General features: G+C 44.1%; 1 protein-coding gene across 1 annotated transcript in view; it reads left to right on the top strand.

The window, feature by feature from the left end:
• Positions 1-22,166, top strand: part of ntn4 (netrin 4) — a 53,211-nt gene extending 31,045 nt beyond the window's left edge. Inside the window, exons 4-10 of the mRNA XM_072562388.1 lie at positions 7,062-7,188; positions 9,476-9,664; positions 12,792-13,005; positions 14,086-14,219; positions 14,986-15,054; positions 17,521-17,691; positions 21,125-22,166. Of these exons, the coding sequence (XP_072418489.1) occupies positions 7,062-7,188; positions 9,476-9,664; positions 12,792-13,005; positions 14,086-14,219; positions 14,986-15,054; positions 17,521-17,691; positions 21,125-21,258 (1,038 nt within the window). The 3' untranslated portion in view covers positions 21,259-22,166. The remainder of the gene's footprint in view (positions 1-7,061; positions 7,189-9,475; positions 9,665-12,791; positions 13,006-14,085; positions 14,220-14,985; positions 15,055-17,520; positions 17,692-21,124) is intronic.
• The last annotated feature ends 324 nt before the right edge of the window (positions 22,167-22,490 follow it).

The raw sequence follows: 22,490 nt of genomic DNA, 5'->3' as shown, positions 1-22,490 counted from the left end.
CACCAGGAAGAGAAGAAACACCAGGGTGGCCAGTGACAAGCAGTGTCCTTCTCAGAGGGCAATGCTGCGTGATCAAACAGTGAAGGAGAGGGCAGGGTTTAAATCAAAATAGAGTTGGACAGGGAAATAATACTCCACTCCCTGCAGTGCCCACCTTTCCCTGAAGATCTCAAGGGTGTTGGTGGACACCACAGGCTCCTTCTCCAGGGACATCCGGGCTCTGACATAGCCGCGGAGGAGGGGCAGGCAATCGGCCATAGCGACCCCCTCCATAGCCCGCTGCCTGGATCTGTTTATAGCCTGTTTGGCAAGACCCAGGAACAGACCCACGAGGAGGTCTCTGACCTACACTCCACCCTCCGCACCGGGTGGCCAAAGATCAGGAGCATGGGACTGAAGTGCCCAGTATTATCTACTTAGTTAATTAATTTATTAGTTAGTTTGTTTTAGAGTGTATTTTTTTCAAATCTCAGACAGATTTCCTATCAGCCAATCAGGTCACAGCATTCCTGTGACGTTACTTTTTCCAGTTTGGTCTCAGTTACTCGCTTTGCTCCCTGCGGTCAGTTAGTTATATACGTACAGCTCTGCTCCACCCTCCGCCCTTGAAAACAAGGCTGTGAATCCCCGCAGTCAGTTAGTTATATACGTACAGCTCTGCTCTGCCCTCCAGCTCCGAAAACAAGTTATACTACATGAACCTCCTCCATCATCAATTCAACAGCTTTCCGATTGGAACTACTTCCCATCCCAAGCAAGAGACTGAAAATCCAGAGGCCCACACTAATGCTGTGGGAATACAGCTTCAAATGCCAGCCCGGCAGCTAGTGGAATTTAAATTTAATTGATAAATCTGGAATTGAAAAGTCATCTCCATGAAGGTGACCCTGAGAACCATCATTAATTGACATGGAAAGCCACCTAGTTCCCACATGTTCTTTAGAGATAGAAACTGTCATCCTTACCTACATGTGACTGCAGACTCACTGCAATGTGAGTGACTCTTAACTGCCCTCTGAAATGCTACTCGGTTCAAGGGCAATTGGGCTGGGCAACAAATGTTGGACATCCAATGGAAAAAAGTATGAATTAAATCTCTACATTTTCCAACTGCCTCAAGTCCCATTTGGCAGTTAGTGACTTCATCTCCAGAACTACCAATGATTCCAAGAAGCTGAACATAAAATGCATCAATCAAATCACTGCAGCTTTTCAACTGTAATCTATCATAGTGAGCAGAATAACCCTTACAGAGTGTTGCAGAACTGCAGCTTCTGACACAATTTGTTTTCTCAATAAAGTGAAAAGGGAAACCAGGCAGAATGTGGCAAATTTCAACCTGGAAGACTTGGTGTTCATATAGAAAAGGTTTGTGAATGGCGACCTCTCTAATTGGAATAATGTGTTCAGATGTTCAGGTCTCAGGAACATGCGTTAATATTTCACAGCTGCTACGTCAACATTTTGGAATGTCTCACCTGAAGAAACTATGGGAGTGCCTCCTTCCCCACGCACAATTTTTTTTTTGAAAAGAGAATCAGCTCTATTTATATTTGTAGGATGCAGACATTGTCAGATGGACCAAAATTTATTGGCTTGGAGAAAGGGCGGTGAGCTGCAGTCCATGAGTTGTAGGGATGTATACAATGCTGTTGGGCATTCCTGGGGTTTGACCTAGCAACACCTAAGGTGTAACAAAATCAATGGCTGTGTGTGCCATTGTCATTTCCAGTCCCTTGGTTGATGCTGTCTAGTTTTGTTAGCTTTATCAGACATAGGAACAGTTTGACACACCTGAATGACTTGCTAAGCTGTTTGAAGGACTTGAAGAGTTGGCCACAATGCTGTTGGTCTGGAGACACATATAGGCCAGACCAGGTGAGGATAGTAGATTTCTTTCCCTAAAGGACTTTAGTGAACCAGATGGGTTTTTACACCAATTGTTTTGTGGGGTATGAGGTAGTTGGTTATTGTGCAGACGTTTTGTTACCATGCTGGGTGATGATGATGTTACAAAACATCTGCATGATAAGCCAGCAGGTCAGCAAGCTAACCAATTACCTCATCCACAACCTGAGCTACAGAACTTGGCAAAAAATCTTAAATTTCAGATATATCAATTGAATCAAAATCTCACCAACTGCCGCAGAAGGATTCAATCTGTCTTTCCCAGAATGTACTGCACGGTGTCTGACTGAAAGTTACCCTCATGCCAGAGGCACCCCAGGCTGCTATCTCATTAGAGAGAGGCAACTAATTGCGAGTTGAACCTCGGGGTCATCTTGGGCAGAGCCTCCATGGTGACCTCAGCTAGAATGGGAATTGAACCCCAACTATTGGTGTCACTGTATCAATTCGCAAACCAGATTCTGAGCTCTGGATTCCTAGTGCAGTGACAATGCCACTCCACTACCAGCTCTGTCCAAGTCTGTGACTCTTTATAAAATATAAGGTCATGAGGGGAAGGTCTGTTGATGTTGTGTGTTAGTGATGCCAATGTCACTTGACCATGTGGAGTGACCTGGAAAGAGGCAGAAGCTGTCCAGAGTCTAAGAGAATATGTGTTTCTATGTTGCTGTCAAATATATTTAAAGAAAACAATTTGCGGTACTCCAGAAGCGGCACTTGAGAGATTAAAGCTGGCAAACCTCATACACGCAATAAAACAAGGTGATGCCCTACCACCTTCTCAAGGTAGGATGGACAACAGATGCCAGCGATGTTTAGATTTTTAAAAATCTTTGTGTTTTTTTTAAACCTACCTTGTACACTGGACAATTAAATCGATCTTTAAAAGTAAACCTGATGGATGATGTTTATCATTAGGCTGATGTGTTGATACAAGCACCAGTAAAGCCTGTTCCCCAAATAGCAGGTCATCCACTATCTTGAAGGCAGCTAGGGATGTAATGTATTGAGGCCATTCATCTCATCATGTCTTTACCAGCTCTCCTAATGACCATCGTGATTTAGTGCCAATTCCTCCCCTTCCTCCATAATACTGTAAGTTTCAGTAGTGTCCTTCAAGTGTCCATTGAATTTTCTCTTCCTTAATTTTACTGCCAATATGTTTTCATACCTTCCCTTTGCTTCCATATGTTCCTTCTTTTAGTTAACTTTACAATTTCTATACTTTGTGCTATGGGAAAAGCTCGTAAGAGTCGTAGTCACAGAGTCATTCAGCATGGAAACAGACCCTTTGGTTCAACCAGTCTATGATGAACATAATCCCAAACTAAATTAGTCCCACCTGCCTGTTTCTGGCCCATATTCCTCCAAACCTTTCCTATTCCTGTATCTATCCAAATGTCTTTTAAACATTCTAATTATACTTGCATCCACCACTTTTTTGGGAAGTTCATTCCAGACTTGAATCACCCTCTGTGTAAAACGATTGCCTCTTATGTCTTTTTAAAATTCTCTCTTCTCTCACCTTAAAAATCTGCACCCTAGTCTTGAAGTTCATCATCCTATGGAAAAGCTGACTACCACTACCTCTCATTATTTTATAAACTCACCTCTCAACCTCCTAGGCTCCAGTGAAAAATGTCTCAGCCTATCTAGTCTGTTGTAAACTTTATTTTCTCACTTCTTACATTTGGGGCAGGTTTAGATTTGAGATGAACAATAAATGAGATCTTCTGAGAGACATTCTTAACCCGAGAATCAATTAAAAAATGAAGGAAGTTATGAAGTGATAGTTTCTGGAGGAAGGTTGGGAAAGGTAATACACATTAAATGCCAAGAATAAAAATAGATTGGAAATGTGTTCATTAATGGTCATAAAGGAACAGGCAGAATCATTTGCTCCTAATCTAGAGACACAGTGAGTTGGAGAAGGGAGTTTTTTTTATAATATGAGGGCCTTGCTCAGGTGGCCAGGAGAGTTGTGTACAGTTCATGCTTCATTTTTGGAAGATATGAACACTGGCAAAGATACTACTGGAGCTGAGGCATTGCACTTATTGGGGTTATTGACCGGAGCCAAAAAGGTAAGGGATAGCTGAGAGTTTATGAGAGATAATAACAAAATAGATAAAGAGATAGTAACAAAATTGAGTCATAGAGATGTACAGCATGGAAACACACACTTCGGTCCAACCTGTCCACACCGACCAGATACCCCAACCCAATCTAGTCCCACCTGCCAGCACCCGGCCCATATCCCTCCAAACCCTTCCTATTCATATACCCATCCAAATGCCTCTTAAATGTTGCAATTGTACCAGCCTCCACCACTTCCTCTGGCAGCTCATTCCATACAAGTACCACCCTCTGCGTGAAAAAGTTGCCCCTTCGGTCTCTTTTATATCTTTCCCCTCTCACCCTAAACCTATGCCCGCTAGTTCTGGACTCTTCGAACCCAGGGAAAATACTTTGTCTTTTTATCTTATCCTTGCCCCTCATAATTTTGTAAACCTCTATAAGGTCACCCCTCAGCCTCCGACGCTTCAGGGAAAACAGCCCCAGCCTGTCAGCCTCTCCCTGTAGCTCAAATCCTCCAACCCTGGCAACATCCTTGTAAATCTTTTCTGAACCCTTTGAAGTTTCACAACATCTTTCTGATAGGCAGAAGACCAAAATTGCACGCAATATTCCAACAGTGACCTAACTAATGTCCTGTACAGCCGCAACGTAACCTCCCAACTCCTGTACTCAGTACTCTGACCAATAAAAGAAAGCATACCAAATGCCTTCTTCACAATCTTATCTACTTGCAACTCAACTTTCAAGGAGCTATGAACCTGCAGTCCAAGGTCTCTTTGTTCAGCAACACTCCCTAGGACCTTACCATTAAATGTATAAGTCTTGCTAAGATTTGCTTTCCCAAAATGCAGCTCCTCGCATTTATCTGAATTAAACTCCATCTGCCCATTGGCCCATCCATTGAAGTCAAACCTTAAAAAAAAATTTTGCAAAGGAATTAATTATTTGATAAAGCAGAATATTAAAGGGTATCTTAATATCCATAGCACCATTGGGAGAATTTGCAGACTATCCAAAAACTGGCCAGATACTTGAGAATGAAGAGGGTGGTAGTCAACTTCAGGATGGTATCAATGGTTTGGTTGAATGGGCAGAAAAATGGCAAATGGTATTCAATCCTGAAAAATATGAGTTAATGCGTTTGGGAAGGGCAAGGGCTATACAGGAGGATATTGAGATGGGTAGAGGAAGTGAGAGACCCTGGAATGCATGGGTCCTAGACTGTGACCAGAGAGGTAAGTAAGGTAATAAAGAAGGCATATGGGATACTTTGTTGATGTAGCACAAGAACAGGAGGGAATGCTGAAACTAAGTAAGCCAATGGTTTGGTCACTGCTAAAGCTTTGTGTACAGTTCTTGTCACCACATAACAGGAGGGACGGAACTGCTCTAGAGAGGCAATTTACAAGAATGTTGCCAGAGCTTGAACATTGCAGCTTTGAGGGGAGAGAGATTGTATAGGTTAGGGCTGTTTCCCTTAGAACAGGGGAGGCTCAGGGGTGAGTTAATTGAAGTTTACAAAGCAATGAGGGGCTTGGGTAGCATGGACAGGGAAGAGCTGTTTCCCCTCATGGAGCAGTCAGTGATGGAGGGAGAGTGCAGTTTTAAAATGATTAGTAGAAAAATTAGAGGGACACGAGGAGGATTGCTAGGGGGCGGCACCGTAGCTCAGTGGTTAGCACTGCGGCCTCGCAGCTCTATGGCGCAGGTTCGATTCCAGCCTTGGGCGACTGTCTGTGTTGAGTTTGCACATTCTCCCCGTGTCTGTGTGGGTTTCCTCCGGGTGCTCTAGTTTCCTCCCACAGTCCAAAGGTGAATTGGCCATGCTAAATTGCCCATAGTGTTAGGTGCATTAGCCAGAGGGGAATGGGTCTGGGTGGGTTACTCTTTGGAGGGTCGGTGTGGACTTGTTGGGCCGAAGGGCCTGTTTCCACACTGTCAAAAAAATCTTTTGATCTAGAGAATGGTGGGTGTCTGGAATTCCTGCCTAGGTTGCAGATTGAGGTGGAACCCCTCAAGTCACTTAAAAGGAATCTGGGTTTGCCGCTGAAGCACTGTAATCTACAAGGTTGTAGATCAGGGGTGGAAAGTAGGAAAAAAAAAAGTAGCTAGTTTATTCAGCCAGTGCAGACCTGATGGGCAGAGTAGCCTCCTCCTGTGCTGTAATTTTTCTGTGTTATCTGGAGATGGATTAGATAGATTGGTATATTATAATCTAGGAGGAGGAAACTATTGTTTAGGATGTGATGCTGAGGATTATGGGGTATGAGTGAGAGAGTGAAATTTTATTCCTCAGGATATTCTAAATTGTATTGGGATTGAAGAGAAAGGGAGCCTAAGTGAGATGTTAAAAGGTATGGGGAGCAAGCGGACTAGGATTGGACACGGAAGTGTATTTTAGCCTGTGTTTGCACCGTTTCTTTGGATCCATGAAGGTCCCAGATTTAAACAGTTGAGTATCTTACCCAAGCCAACATTCCAATGAGTATTCAATGAGGCCGAGCGTTCTTTCCAATCAATGCTTATCCCTCATGAAACAGATTCCGTGCAATTTTTATTGCTGAATTGGGGGAGCTGGAAGTAGGGTGGACAGGGAGAGCCTTTTTCCAAGTATGGTGACGGCGAGCATGAGGGGGCATAGCCTTAAATTGAGGGGTGATAGATATAGGACAGATGTCAGAGGTAGTTTCTTTACTCAGAGTAGTAAGGGTATGGAATGCTTTGCCTGGAATGGTAGTAGATTCGCCAACTTTAAGTCCATTTAAGTCATCATTGGACAAGCATATGGACATACATGCAACAGTGTAGGTTAGATGGGCTTCAGATTTGTATGACAGGTCGGCGCAACATCGAGGGCCGAAGGGCCTGTACTGCTCTGTAGTGTTCAATGTTCTATGTGTTCCTTTGGTAATGTAAGTGACTACATCTCATAAAGGTGCTTAAAGTGTTTTGCGACATTCTGAGAGAGTGAAAGGTGCTATATAAATGAAGTTTTTCACTATTTTTTCCAGTCTGTCACTGAGTGATCAGCTCCTTCCCCAGTTCCTGAGGTTCTCCATACCTTTCTCTGACAGGTCCATGGGAAGTGTATCTGTCAACACAACACCATGGGGGAGCACTGTGAATGGTGCAGGCCTTTGTACAACGACCGACCATGGAGACCAGCAAATGGCAAGAGGGGAACTGCGAATCCATGCCGGAGTAAGTAACAAGATGACTTTTGGCTTGCTTGCTTTCATCGGCCAGAGCTTGATGCAGTGGTACAAGACATTGGTGAGGCCATATTTGGAGTACTGCATGCAGTTCTGGTCACCCTACTATAGAAAGGATATTATTTAAACTGGAAAGAGTGCAGAAACTATTTACTGGGATGCTACTTGGATTGGAAGGTTTGAGTTTTATGGATAGGTTGGCACTTTTCTCCCTGAGCTGAGGGGTCACCTTATAGAGGTCTATAAAATCATGAATGGCAGGGATAAGTTAGACAGCTAACAGCTTTTCCCCAAGGTAGCGGAGTCCAAATGTAGAGGGCATAGGTTTAAGATGAGAGGGGAGAGATTCTAAATGTGCAATTTCTTTTACACAGAGGGTGGTGCATGTCTGAAATAGACTGTCAACGGTGATGGTGGAAACCAGTACAATTTCATTAGTTAAGAAACATTTGGACAGATACTTGGATGATAGTAATGGAGGGATATTGGGCCATATGGAAGGAAATGGGATTAGTTTAATTGTGAAAACTGGGCGGCGTGGCCAAGTTGGGCTGAAGGGCCTGTTTCCATGCTGTCCACTTGTATGACTTCATGAATGTGGATCGTTTGGTACATGTTGACCAGAACAGTCCCTGGGAAGATGGCTGCAGAGAGACTGGAGAAACCAGGATTGGTTTCCTGAGTCAGAGAAGATTGAGGAGAACTTTCCCAGAAGTTCAAAACCATGAAGAGATTAAGAGAGAAAGTGGGGAGAAACTGATTCCACTACAGGAGAGGAAACAACTAGAGGATAGAGACTGAAGGTAATTGGCAAAAGAAAAATGATGAATTGGTTTATTCAGCCAGATGGGCTAAATGGTCACTTTCCGTGCTGTAAACTTTTCTATGGCTCTGTGTGATCTGGAGAGGGGTTAGACAGACAGTATTATTATAATCTAGGGGGAGGACACTATGGTTTTGGATGGGATGCTAAGGATTATGGGGTGCGAGTGAGAGACTGAAATTATATTCCTCAGGATATTCTAGATTATATCGGGATTGAGGAGAGTGGGAGTAGCAGAGTAGAATGTTAAAGAGTACGGGGTGAGTTGTTATGACAACCTGAAAGATTGGTGGAAGCCAACTGTACAGTTACACCCAAAAGAAGATTGGATAAATATTTGGAAAGGAGGAATTTGGAGGGCAATGGAGAAAAAGCACAGGGAGTGAAGGGAATGGGATTAATTGAAGTGCTCTTCCAAAATAGCCGTGCAGGCACAATGGGCTGAATGGTCTTCTCCTCCTATCCCATGTGACTGTATCATTCTAACAAGTAAAGGCTGAGCACATACAGCTGGAGAGAGATGTGTCTCAAGATTGATTCCAGACATGAGTGGAATAAATTGATGAATACTATGTTGGGGTCACTATTGGTTCAGGGGGATGCCCACATCCAGAGAAGAGAGGAGATTCATGTACACGATACCCTACCATTCTGGCTAGTGCCATACCCCTCACCCATTCCTCACCCCCTAGCACTCTTCTCACACCCTGACTCTCTCCCCACTCCTTGTTGCCCTCCCCATCCCCAACTTCATTTCCCTACCACCACCTCAGTTCACTGTGCCCACACTCCATCAGATGCACACTATGGGCAACAGTATATTACTTTGCCAGACCATGAGGAATGTTTCTTTTTGCACAGGATCTGATTATGGCCTTGGTGAGCGGGGATGAAGCTCCTTGCTCCAATCTAGCACTGGACCAGGGCCCCATTGTGGCCTGTTCTCCCCATGAGGATTCATCCACCCAAAGGCCTCGGACGGAGGCCCTGGTGGATAGGCCACACCTGCCAATTTGCTGTGTGACCCACTTCCTCTCCGAGGCCTTGGTAAAATGTATCATGGTAAATTTAACGGGCCTTTGTCTGTGATGGCCACTAATGACAGGTGGACACTCTCTGTACCCTAACAATAGCCCACCCAGCTAACCGCTGCCCTAGTGCTGGGGGTTTTCAATCAAGCTCTGACTTTTTAAAGCCATGTTTTAAAGAAATGGCAAAGGGGGATTGAAACATTCTGATCTCCGAATTAAGTATCATTTGTGTAGAGAATAGAGACCAATAAAATCCGGTTGGCCAAAATTGGCAATTTCTAGGTTGGGAAGTCATCCAGGAGAAACTTTAATGCAGACAAATGAATCATTTGGCATTTCTGAATGAGTTTGTTCCAATGAGTTTTAGTTCTGTCTTGCTCGCTTGAAGCGATTATTATCTATTATTTTTCCCCATGTAACAGAATGCACATGCAACAACCATGCAAACAGCTGCCATTTTGACCTCAAGGTGTGGTTGGCATCAGGTAATCATAGTGGTGGAGTGTGTGACAACTGTGGGCACAACACCGAGGGACAGCACTGCCAACTGTGCCAGACTGGCTTCTACAGAAACATCAGAGTCCCCCTGTCTGCTCCAGATACCTGCCTAGGTAAGAGTGTTACTGCTTGAATCATTGCTGAATATGGATTAATAAACCTCTGAATTAATGCTGAACTGCCTCTTAGTCTCCCCCATTGTGTTTACAGTCTTTGCAAGTCCAGTTGCAAAGGAGTTGCATTGGATTGCATTAACGTGGCTCTTAGCCAAGCTAATCTCCTCATTATTATTATCCACAATTTAACACTTTAAGCAGATGGAATCTGATTGTTGTAGAATATTTTAATAATTGTCATTATCGTTATGAGCAATGAAATAAGCCCGCATTATAGGTTTTCAGAAGGAATTAGGTTCTTGGCAACAAATGGGATTCCGATTATAAAAACATCACTATTGGGATTATTGTGGACTAGATGGGCCAAATGGCCTGGGCTGAAATTTGATCTTTGCTAGGAGCCCGATACAAAAGAAAGCCAGCACAGCTTACAGGAGGCTGCTGATTCCTCATCATCACCTTCACACTTCCCGGTTCAGGTTACTAACATGGAGGCCCCCTTGTATGTGATGCTGTTACTGTGGGATCACTTTTATTCACAGAGTTTACAGACCCAGGACGGAAATAGACACAATGGAGTAGAGGAGAAATGTAGCCACCTCCACTTCTTCTTTGGTTTTCTGTCTGAAAGGCAGGTGTAACCCAGTGTCATAATCTCCACCACGGGGTAAGGCCAAATCCACCACCCCGGCCAGAAAAGGACGTGTTCTGTTCTGGCTTGGCACCAATCTGATCCAGAACGGCCATCAGCAAACTGAGACAGAGACACTACCCTGCACCCTCTGGCTCTGTGACTCCCATGGTACATTGACCCGACATTTTGATCAATTAGTTGATAGCAGACCAGTCACGAAGCAATGAAAACCCACACACTGGAGAGCTCTGAGAGCCACAGGTTCAAAAATCACTTCCTACTCGCAAATATATATCATCTATCAACAATGTACATTTATATAACACCTTTAATGTAACAAATCCCAAAGTAATTCACAGAGGAATTATGAAACAATAAATGGCACTGAGCCATTTAAGGCGATCTTTGGTCAAATGACCCAATGGCTTGGTCAAAGGTAGTCTTTTGAAGGAGTGTTTGAGGTAGAGTGGTGGTGAAATTTAGAGAGGGATAATAAAGGCAATGGCTTATGATCTCACATAACTCACATGCTGCATCTCCAATATACCACATTGTGAAAAATGTGCTGGCACAATGGGCTGAATGGTCTTCTCCTCCTATCCCATGTGACTGTATCATTCTAACAAGTAAAGGCTGAGCACATACAACTGGAGAGAGATGTGGCTCAAGATTGATTCCAGACATGAGTGGAATAAATTGATGAATACCCCGTGTTGGGGTCAGTATTGGATCAGGGACATATCTAGTGATAAATCTTCCCCAAAGTTAAATTCCATGTCCAACATTCCCAGAGATTTGTGAATGGAAATGATTTTCTCTCCTTGATTTTTGATGTAGGCTTGAGGGATTATGTTGGCAGCAGCAAAAAAATCATAATTCCTGACTCCACCTGAGCAGACAATTTCAAACAATTCCATTCTACATTCTGAACTTTTTATTTCTTTATTTTTCTATATTTTTTCCCCTGAGAATTTGTACTTCAGAATCTGTACCTTGACACCTTTGTACCTAAGATGACGCCAAAAGTGGTGACTGTAAACTTTTCACTATACTCATTAGGGGCGGCACGGTGGCACAGTGGTTAGCACTGCTGCCTCACAGCGCCAGAGACCTGGGTTCAATTCCCACCTCAGGCAACTGTCTGTGTGGAGTTTGCACGTTCTCCCCGTGTCTGCGTGGGCACCCTCCGGGTGCTCCGGTTTCCTCCCACAGTCCAAAGATGTGCAGGTCAGGTGAATTGGCCATTCTAAATTGCCCGTAGTGTTAGGTAAGGGGTAAATGTAGGGGTATGGGTGGGTTGCGCTTCGGCGGGGCGGTGTGGACTTGTTGGGCCGAAGGGCCTGTTTCCACACTGTAAGTAATCTAATTTGAGTACATGACAAGAAAGCTAATTCTAATCTACAGATAGACTGATCTCTAAACCAGTTGCAGAATTCCAGTGATGTTCCATTAGTGACAGATGAAGGAGGGGAAGAGTCTTCAGAGGCAAATCAAAAGCAGCTATGCTGGAAAGTGCAGGGTGTTTGTTTCACCTCCAGGTGCTGAGTAGTGAGGGTTGTGGCACCCCCTAGTCAGCATGATCCTGATTGCATTCTGTTGCCTTCAGGAAAACAAACCTCTAATTACAAACTGCAAAAGCTGTTGAAATGTTAGCAAATGCCTGCAAAGCAGCATTGCTCACTTTCTGTGTGTTCCCCTGGCATTACCTAAAGAAACATGGTCAGGTCTGCTTAATGAAAATAATTCCTTGATTGGCAGAGTCCACTTCGAAATTATTCTTGTGTTCACACGGTCATCCCAATCTGTTGCAAGTGCCCACTGAAGTCCAGTAGGCATTGTCCATCTCTAGTTGCTCTTGAGAAGGTGGTGGTGAGCTGCCTTCTCGAATTGCTGCAATCAATGTGCTGTGGCTTGATCCACAATACCCTTAGGGAAGGAGTTCCTGGATTGTGACCCAGCGGCAGTGAAAGAACGGTAATAGATTTCCAAGTCAGGATAGTAAGTGGCTTGGAGGCGACCTTGCAAGGGGTGGTGTTCCTATGTTTCTGCTGCCATTGTCCTTCTAGATGGAAGTATGGAAGTGGTCATGAGTTTGGAAGGTGCTATCTAAGGAGCCTCAGTGAATTTCTGCAGTGCAACTTGTAGATAGTAAATACTGCTGCTACTGAGCATTGGTGGTGAAGACAGTGGGTGCTTGTGTGCTGCCAATTAAGTGGGTTACTTTGTCCTGCATGGAGTCAAGCTCTTTGAGAGTTGTTGGGGCTGCACCCATCCAGGCCAGTGGGGAGAATTCCATCACACTCTTCACTTGTGCTTTGTGGATGAACAGGCTTTGGGGAGCTGGGAGGTGAGTTACTCGTTGCAGTATTCTGACCTGCCCTTGTAGCCACTGTATTTATGTGGCAAGCCCTGTTGAATTTTTGGTCAGTAGTGACCCCCAGGATGTTGCTGAATGTGCTGAAAATCTTTTCTTTATTTGTTTGTCTCTAGCCTGCACATGCCACCCTGTTGGCTCTGCCATGTTACCTTCACAGCCCCGTGGCCCCTGTGACCCCGTGACTGGTGACTGTTTGTGTAAACCTGGTGTGACTGGGCCCCAGTGTGACAGGTGTATGCTGGGATACTGGGGCCTTGGAGAATATGGCTGCCGACCATGTGACTGCCCTGAAAGCTGTGATCCTTACACTGGGGACTGTACCAGCAGGTAGGTTCACAGGCTCCAACGAAAGGGTGCAACCCAGCAGAGCTCCACAGAAACAGAGCTCGAATTCATGTCTTTTAGCCTAACTGTGGCATGGATACTGTACCAGCAACTCTGAGGTTGTGAGTTCAAAGCCCAGCCTCACAAAAGTAGAACGACTAAATCATTTTGTGGCTCGTGCCCAGAGAACAATTATTACCATCAAAAAACTATTAGGTTGTTGTGGACTTTCAATTATTTCCCTGCTATCCCTCAAGGAAGGTAGGTTTCTCAGGCTTGCTCATTCCTCCAGTCCACAATATGTCCTTAATGCCTTCTGAAGTAACCCAGATGTGGTACACTGTGTTCTGTCAGTTGGGTCACAGGCACACATGAATGGAGCAGACCATTCAGCCCCACAAGCCTGTTAATCCACTCAATTCAATCATGACTGATAAATTTCATTAACTTGCCTTTGGTCCCTATCCCTATACCCTCACCAAAAAAAAAGTCGTCGATGTTGGTCTTGAAAAGGTCCCTCCACACCCAGCATTTTGGGGACAAAAGTTTCAGAATGTCTCAAAAAATACCTTCTGATTTCACCCCCAATCCAACAGCTTGGCCTTAATTTTAAGGTTCTGGTTCCTTTTTTGGACTTAGTACCCCCCCCCCCCCCCCCCCCAGAGGAAGTAATTTCTATCTGTTTATCCCATCAAATCCCTCAATTCACACTTCAAACTTCAAAACTCAAAGTAGAGTTTTATGCAATCTGCCTTCATCATTAAATCGTTAAACATCATTGGTATATAAATTTTGAAGGAGTGCTTTATTAAGAGACGAGCAGCCTGGCATGTGGGATGGAAGCTGTGACTCGGAATAGAATAGCTCCTCCTGATCCTGTCAAAACCCAATCTTCTAGTCTGGGATTGGCTGATGTCCTCAGGGACTTTATCTCAGAAAAAAACCTGTCGGGGGGCTGCTAGGTTTGGAATAGAGGGAGCAGGTCACCACTACCGTTCATAAGATATTGAGGAGAAAGTTAATTCCGATGGAATTCTCAAAATTTCCTTCATGCCACTGATGGGTGTTCTTTGAATCCGACAGTGCTGTCGATATAAAGTGGTACCAGCAGCCTGCAGACGCAGCTCCCAACCAGGGCCTCTTGTCCACTCTCACTGAGAGAGATCTTACTTGGAACTGGGAAGATGAACAAGGTTTTTCTGCTCTTAGACACTCAGGTGAGGAACCCTCATTCTTCACACTTCACATCAAAATGTTTTCAAGGATTCCTGCTTCCTGCTGGTTTGTGTACTTTGGCTTTACAGACAGTGGCAATGAGTCACCATCTGGTTTTACGTCTTTCCCCACTGAACTATTTCCACAGCAACTATCAAAAAAGGGGTGAATTTCTGCCTGTGACACTATTCCTGCACTGAGTGCATTTCTGATGGCTTTTTGGTGGCTGATGCATTCAGGACAGGATCCTGCTCCCAACATTCCTATATTTAATATCCATTCACACAGTGTTCACTATGTACAGAGTTTTATAATAACCCTGAGTTTAGGAAAAGGACATGGAAGTTAAAAGGAAAAAAAAACAGCTATTCAAACTCCAGATGAAAAACCTTACCCCTCTTAGAAAGCCATAAAACTGTCAATCAAACACACAACCATTGAGATTCCCCTTGTAAGAACACTCTCTCCTCACAAATCAATCAAAATAAATCACTGTTCAGAACCTTTTCAAAACATTTAAATTATCCACCATTTAACCTATCTCTTTGTAGCTTTATGTGAGTATTGAATTTTGACCCACCACATTTCCCACGTGAGGAATCAGTGACATGATTCACTCAGCATCGGGAGAGGTAAATCCAGCACAAGATTTCGATTGGTATACATTATTGTTCCTCCTGGATTTGTCAAGTCTCCATCCAGATTCTGATACTTAAGGCGGAACTAATGCTCTTCCCTCTGATCTCACCTCTTAACTTTTTCTTGCAGGGAAGTGTGAGTGCAGGAAGCAAATCCTAGGAAATCCCAAAGTGTTCTGCAACATGAAGTATACGTTTGGTGAGTTGTGGAGACACTCATCTCATTATTTTCCATTTTGAAGATTGAATGGCCAGGCAGGTTCCAGCAAAATGCCCAGTTTAAGGGGGACCACGGGCAGATATACTGCCTCCACCTTGTTCCATGCCAAAAGCAGAGTGTCTGCACATGTGTGTGTCTTGTGTCTGCGCGTGTGTGTGTCTGCGCGTGTGTGTGTGTCTGCACGTGTGGATACCTGCGCGCGCGCGCGTGTGTATGTGTGTGTGTATGTATGTATAAATATACACCCTCCACCCAACATTGCAGCACAAAGGCTCACAGTGCCAGGTGCCCAAGTTCGATTCCACCTCAGGCAACTGTCTGTGTGGAGTTTGCACATTCTCTTCGTGTCTGTGTGGGTTTCCTCTAGATAGTCCGGTTTCCTTCCACAGTCCAAAGATGTGCAGGTTAGGTGACTGGCCATACTGAAGTGTCCATGGGGAATGTGGGATTGTGGGGATAGGGATGACCTTCAGAGGCTTGGTGCAGATTCGATGGGCCAAATGGCCTCTTACCGCATTGTACAGATTCTGTGTTTCTATACATTGTGCCAGATGAAGTTTCATAAGAGACCCCTACTTTGAAAGAAGATAACGATTGAACCTGGACTTGCTGGCCATGAGCTGGTGCCACTGAGGCTCTGCCAGGCCACCTTGATGGTGCCAAAAATCCCACTTCCACTGTTCAGGTGTGACACGTGCACTCCAGAGCACCAGGCCCTAAACACACACACACACACACACACACACACACACACACACACACACACACACACACACACACACACACACACACACACACACACACACACACACACACACACACACACCATGATCAGGCTCCACCTCATCTCTTGTGTAAAATCACCATTTGCTGAGCCATCACCCCAGTGTTGTGCTATATAGACAGGGAATCGACACAATCAGCAGGTCAGTTGGAACACCACCACTTGCAAGTTTCCCTCCCAGCTATTCACCATCCTGAAATATATATTGTTGTTCCTTCACTGTCACTGGGCCAAAATCCTGGAGTTCCCTCCCTAACAGCATTGTGGGTCTCCCTACAGCATATGGACTGCAGCGGTTCAAGAAGGCAGCTCAGCACCACCTTCTCAAGGGGGAACTCGGAACGGGCAATAAATGCTGGCCAGCCAGTGATACCGCATCCCATGAGGGAATGAATTGTAATCGCACATGGGCAGTGACTCAGTTGCATCGCTGTCAGCTCACTGAACCCCAGATACTGAAACACAAAATCCAGTCAGATACTCCCAGTGCAGTGCTGTAGGGGTGCTACCCTGTTGGAAGTGCTGTTTTTTAACATGTGATATTCAGCTGAGGCTCCACCTGCCTGCTCCATTAGATGTACAAAGTCTCACAGCCCTACTTGAAGAGCGCAGAATTCAACCAAGACTGATATTTATCTGTGTCATCCTTTTGTGTCGGTTGTGGGATCTTGCAGTGTATGGATTGGCTGCTCCTTTTGCCTTCATTGTAACAATGATGACCCTCCAAAAGGACCGTATTGGCTGCAATGTACTAGATGATGTTGCTGAGGTTGTATGACATACTATTTTTTGCAAAGGTTGTACACTTAAGGTGAGAGAGGAAAACATTTAAAGGAACCTAAGGCAAAACCCTTTCTGGCAGACAGTGGTGTGTGTATGGAGTGAATTGCCAGAGGAAGTGGTGGAAGCTGGTACAATTACAACTTTTAGGAGGCAGCTGAATGGGTACATGAATTAAAAGGGTTTGGAGGGATATGGGCTAAATGCTGGCAAATGGGACTAGATTAATTTAGGATATCTGGTCGGCATGGAAAATTTGCTTTGAAGGGTCTGTTTTCGTGCTGTCCATTTCTATAACTCTATGACTCCATGATAAGCCCATCGATAAAATCATTCTCCTTCCTTATTGCTAATTAACAGGAATTATATCAGCAATAATGGATACCCACGAGTAATTAGAATGAATAAACTAATTGAATAGCTTCGTAAATCAGTCTTCAAACCTTGTGCTGAAGTGACAGCCCTGAAGTTAATGCTGTGCGCTAATGTTATGAGTAATGTGTTGACTGTGTAGAAATCGCTTTTCTGGTACTTTCCAGGTTTTGCCTTGTCTTGTGAGTGTAATTTGGTTTAATACAACAAATACAGAGAATGCCAGAGAAACTCAAGAGGTCTGGCAGCATCTCTGGAGAAAAAGCAGAGTTAGTGTTTAGAGTCCAGTGACCCTTCTTCAGAACCCAGGATTAATGTTTCCATTTGGTATGAATCACCTTGAGACTTCATTGCCAAACTTGAGACATTAACTCTGTTTCTCTCCTCAGAAGCTGCCACATCTGCTGAGTTTGTCCAGCATTCTCTGTGCATCTGCGTCTGCAATGTTATGCTGTTATTCCGAATTTGGTTTTAATAATTGTCTATCCGTTTTCCTGTCATTGCAACAGTCCTGAAAGTAAAGATTCTCTCAGCTCATGACAAAGGGTCACATGCAGAGGTCGTCGTGAAGGTCAAGAAAGTGTTAAAACTGACAAAGTTGAAGATTCACCGGGGCAAAAGAGTCCTGTACCTAGAATCATGGACAAACCGAGGCTGCACATGCCCAATTCTGAATCCTGGTAAGAAACACGTTAACATCAGAGCCCCTAGCTCAAAGCTGTCACTATCATGATGAATATTCATTACCCAACATGCAAATGAAACTAGTTACCTTGTCAAGCCACACTGGGAGTAAAGACTACTGAAGCACTGCTGTGCTCAGCAGATCTCAATAGAATCAATGACCGGTCAGAATAAAGGAATCTCTTCACATTACACGAGCAACCATTGGTGTTATTTTCCCAATAGTGAGAGATGCAGAGCTGTGATGGAACAGAGGGACATAAATCACCACCAAGAGAATGGGCAGTGCAGTGATCATATCACTGGGCTAGCAATAAAGAACCTCAGGCTAATGTCCTGAGGAAATGGGTTCAAACCCCATCAGGGCAAATGGTGAAATTTCAATTCAGAGAAAATCTGGATTAAGAATCATAGAATCTCTGTGGTGTGGAAGCAGCCTTTTGGCCTATCGAGTCCACTCTAACTCTCTGAGGAGCATCCCACCCAAACCCACCCCTTCACTGTCACCCCACATTTTCCATGGCCAATCCATCCAGTCTGCACATCTCTGGACTGCGGGAGGAAACTGGAGCATCCAGAGGAAACCTACACAGACAGTCCCTCAAGGGTGGAATCAAACCTGGGACCCTGGTGCTGTAAGGCAGCAGTGCTAACCACTGAGCCACTGTACCACTTGCTGAGTTTCTCCAGCACTATCTGTTTCTTACTTCACGTAAGGTGCTAATCTGTTCATTTCTTCTTTACATTTTATTTCTCTAATTTTTATCATTTTATTCTTCCTCATTTTAATGTTGTTCTCCTACATTTACAAATCCACTGTGCCACACCAAAAAGTTTGCCTCATGGTGACCGTGTAATTATTGTAAAAAGCCATCTGGTTTGTTATCGCCTCTTTCAGGAAGGAAATCAGTAGAAGAATTTAAAACTCAAGGGCATAAGTTTAAGGTGAAAGGGGAAAGATTTAAAAGGGACCTAAGGGGCAACTTTTCACACAGAGGGTGCTTCGTATGCAGTATGAACTGCCAGAGGAAATGGTAGATGCAGGTTCAGTTACAACATTTAAAAGACATTTGGACAGATATATGTAACTGGAAAAGGTTTCGAGGGATATGGGCCAAATGCAGACAAAAAAAGCCCAGTTCAGTTTAAGATACCTGGTCAGCGTGGAGGAGTTAGACTGAAAGGTCTGTTTCTGTGTTGTATGACTTTATAGCTTTCCCTGGTCTGACTTACATGTGGCTGCAGACCCACACAAGGTGCATGGCCATTAGCTACCAGCACAGTGCTCTGTGTACATTAGTCAACAAAGCAGCTGGCCTGCACATTCAGGCCTGAAATTAGAAAGCATCTTCTTCACACCGTGGAGGGTGGGAATCTAGAATTCTCTGGCCTCAAAAGACCATGGATCCTGAAACCAGTTTGAGCTCTGAAGGTGAGGAGGCAAGTTTTCTACCAACCGAGGTGGGGCAAGAATTGAATCCTGTGCTGGTGGTGTTAATTTGATCCATGCACTAGCTCATTGCACTGACCTCTCCCAAAACACAAGGAAACCAAATTGTATACGATGTTGGGGTGGTCTCACTAATGCCCTCTATATTTCGCAAGATTTCCTCACCATTATGTTCTATCCTTCCCTTGCAATAAAGGCCAACATTTTAATTGTCTTACTCATGCATAATTGCACATACCCAATTTTAGATTATCTCTCAGGCTAACAATGTGGTCTATTACATTCGTTGCTCCCAATGTGGTCTCCTCTATAACGGAGAGACAAAACGCCAACTGGGTGATTACTTTGCTGAGCACCTTCGGTCTGTACGCAATCAGGTCCCGGACCTTCCCATGGCTTGCCATTTCAGCACACAATCCTGCTCCCATACCCACATGTCTGCCCTCGGCCTGCTTCAATGTTCCAGTGAAGCTCAACACAAACTGGGGGAACAGCATCTCATCTTCCGACTAGGCACGTTACAGCCTGCCGGTCTCAACATTGAATTCAATAACTTCAGATGATTTTCCCATCTCGACCCCTCTGTTTTCATTCTGCTCCGTAAATTCCTCTCCTCTTCCCCCTTTGCTACCCTTCTCCCCTGGTTTCCATTTTGCCTCTGCTTCACCCATGCCCCCCATCCCCCACATATTTTGTCATATAGCACCGGCTTCAGCCTTGGTCATTCACAGCTCCTAATCTCCCTATAATCTCTCTATACACTGTCATTATCACTTCTTTACTGCTACCTTTGCTTCTGGAGTCATGACTCACCTTCTCTCAGCCCAGTATAAATACTTCCCTATTTGTCCCTTTTTTTTTAGCTTTGACAAAGGGTCAGTTAGACTCGAAATGCCAGCTCTTTGCTCTCTTTACAGATGCTGCCAGACCTGCTGAGATGTCCCAGCATTTTCTCTTTTGGTTTCAGATTCCAGCATCTGCAGTAATTTGCTTTTATCCAGTTTTTTAACAATGTGTGCACTTACACATACTGAAAGCTGCACACATTAGTACTCAGGGCCCTGTTCTTTGCAAACGGAATATGGACACACACTGCATCTGTTCCAACTCAACAAAATAGGCAACAGCCATTCTCTATCTCATTTCTCAGCAATGCCTTACCATTCAGAGTTAACCTGCCTTACTTGAAACTTAGACAAAGCTTGACAGTTAACTTTGACAAAGGGTCAGTTAGACTCGAAATGTCAGCTCTTTTCTCTCCTTACAGATGCTGCCAGACCTGCTGAGATTTTCCAGCATTTTCTCTTTTGGTCTTTTACTTTTTGACAGTTAACTGTCAGTCATAATTAACTGGTGTACTCTCCATGGCAATGCTCGTGCCAATCAAAGTCTCATCAGCCAATCGACACAACCCTCTCATATAGTATTTCTAGATGAGAGCAAGATTAAAACTTTGACAAAATGTCTTTGTCAGCAAACCTTGAGTTGTGTACCTCCAAATGAATATGGCTGTTCCTTCAATATCTTTGAATGCAATCTATTATTGAAGATGCTGAAGAAATTATTCCTCCTTTTCTTTAACAGAGCGATTCTGTAAAATGACTTGCCCTTGCCGATCTCACCACTTTTTGTATTAATTCCACGCAACTGCCGTGGATGAATCCTGGCCCATACTTTCTGATAGTTATTTGCACAAGTGATTTCCCGGTCAGCCTGCAGTTGGCACACAGTCAGCTGTAAAGGAGGTGCTCGCTGGTAAGGATTGGCAAGAACCTTCAAAGTGAGTCATTTCAAAAAGAAAGACATGGATTTATGTAGCACCAGTCGTGGCATTAGGATGTCAGTGTATTGCAACCAGTGAACGAAGTATTCCAGTTCTGTACTCCTAAATGACTATTGGTGCTATTTTTCCACGTGCAGCATTCATCCTCCTCCCAGTGCTGAGCACTGCATTAACGCGAGACTTTCACTCTTCACAGGTACAGAATATCTAATCGCAGGGCGTGAGGACATTCAGAGAGGCTATCTGATAGTCAACATGAAGAGCTTTGTGCAGGCTTGGGAACCCGATGTCGGCCGGAGGATAGCCCACATCTTGAGAACAAAGTGCTAGAGGTGCCTAGTGTTTGAGAGCAGCATAATGTTTCCCGATTGTATCGAGCAGGTCTCTGTCCTAAGGGAATCTGTCAGCCACACGATCATTATGTTAAAGCCCTCAAACACAGTGGTTTTTGATCTAAACTGGCCTTGGATTCTTTTCTTTCTAAAAAAAATCTTTTTGCTTTTTTTGTATGTAATAACGCACTTTATTAGCTGACGGGTCATGACAGGGGAGAGATTATTAGATATGTAACTCAAAAGGTGAATGCATTAAGGTGACAGGAGACTTAATAGCAATACTCCAGCTGTGAAACCCTTGCCACCTTCACCTCTCCTCCCCCTTACACACACACTCACACGCCTACATACACAGATATAAATACAAAGACACACTCTCGCACACACACACTCAGATACATGCATACAGTCTCTCACAGACACACACACACACACACACAGACAGACACACAGTCACACATAGACACTCTGTAACACTGACATGGATTTTGAATCAGAGGGATGTCGCTTTGGCAGGGGTTTTGTGTGTTTACAAGCCACTGAACTAAACTTATTGCAACATAGTGACCTGGTAGTTGGCATCTTTCATATTGGTATGAAGGACCAATCCCACACACCGAGCAAGAAGCTGGGCCCTTCAAACAGTTCAACAGTATATTTGTCATTCTGATTTGGAGTCTCCCTTCACCACTGGACTTGGTGTCTAACATTAAAGATTTTCTGCAGAAGAATGATAGTTTTATGTAGATGTAAACCTTATGCACTGGACGTAAAAGGGAAAATTGCAGTGTTATGTGTTGATGTGTAGACTTTAAATGATAAAATATAGAAATGTGTATGCACTTAGCAGTCCAATGGATTTGCAAAAAAATTTGCCTTTTTTTTACTTAATTTACGCAATAAAATTGGCTGAACTATACATTCAGTGTATTCTTTCTCCTTTTCTAAATAACAAGCTGTAAGGCCTGAAAACTGCATTTTTGTCCTGGGTTTATTCTGAGAGTCATACTAGGTAGGAGATGGGGGTGTGAAATAAGACCGATTCAGTCCTATGGGCAGGAGGCCAGGTTTTTTAATTGGATTTAGATTCCTGACCAGCATCTCCTTGTCCACAGCATGAAGGGAATGTGGTGCAGGAAATTCCCAGGCTTCTTGCAAACTGATGAGCCCAATAAAACCTCCTATTTGAGAGTCAAATGTTTTTTAGTCGTTCATGGGACGTGGACA

The sequence above is a fragment of the Chiloscyllium punctatum genome, chromosome 44 (assembly GCF_047496795.1).
Source record: "Chiloscyllium punctatum isolate Juve2018m chromosome 44, sChiPun1.3, whole genome shotgun sequence".
Taxonomy (NCBI): Eukaryota; Metazoa; Chordata; class Chondrichthyes; order Orectolobiformes; family Hemiscylliidae; genus Chiloscyllium; species Chiloscyllium punctatum.
This window is presented reverse-complemented; position numbering and strand designations above follow the sequence as displayed.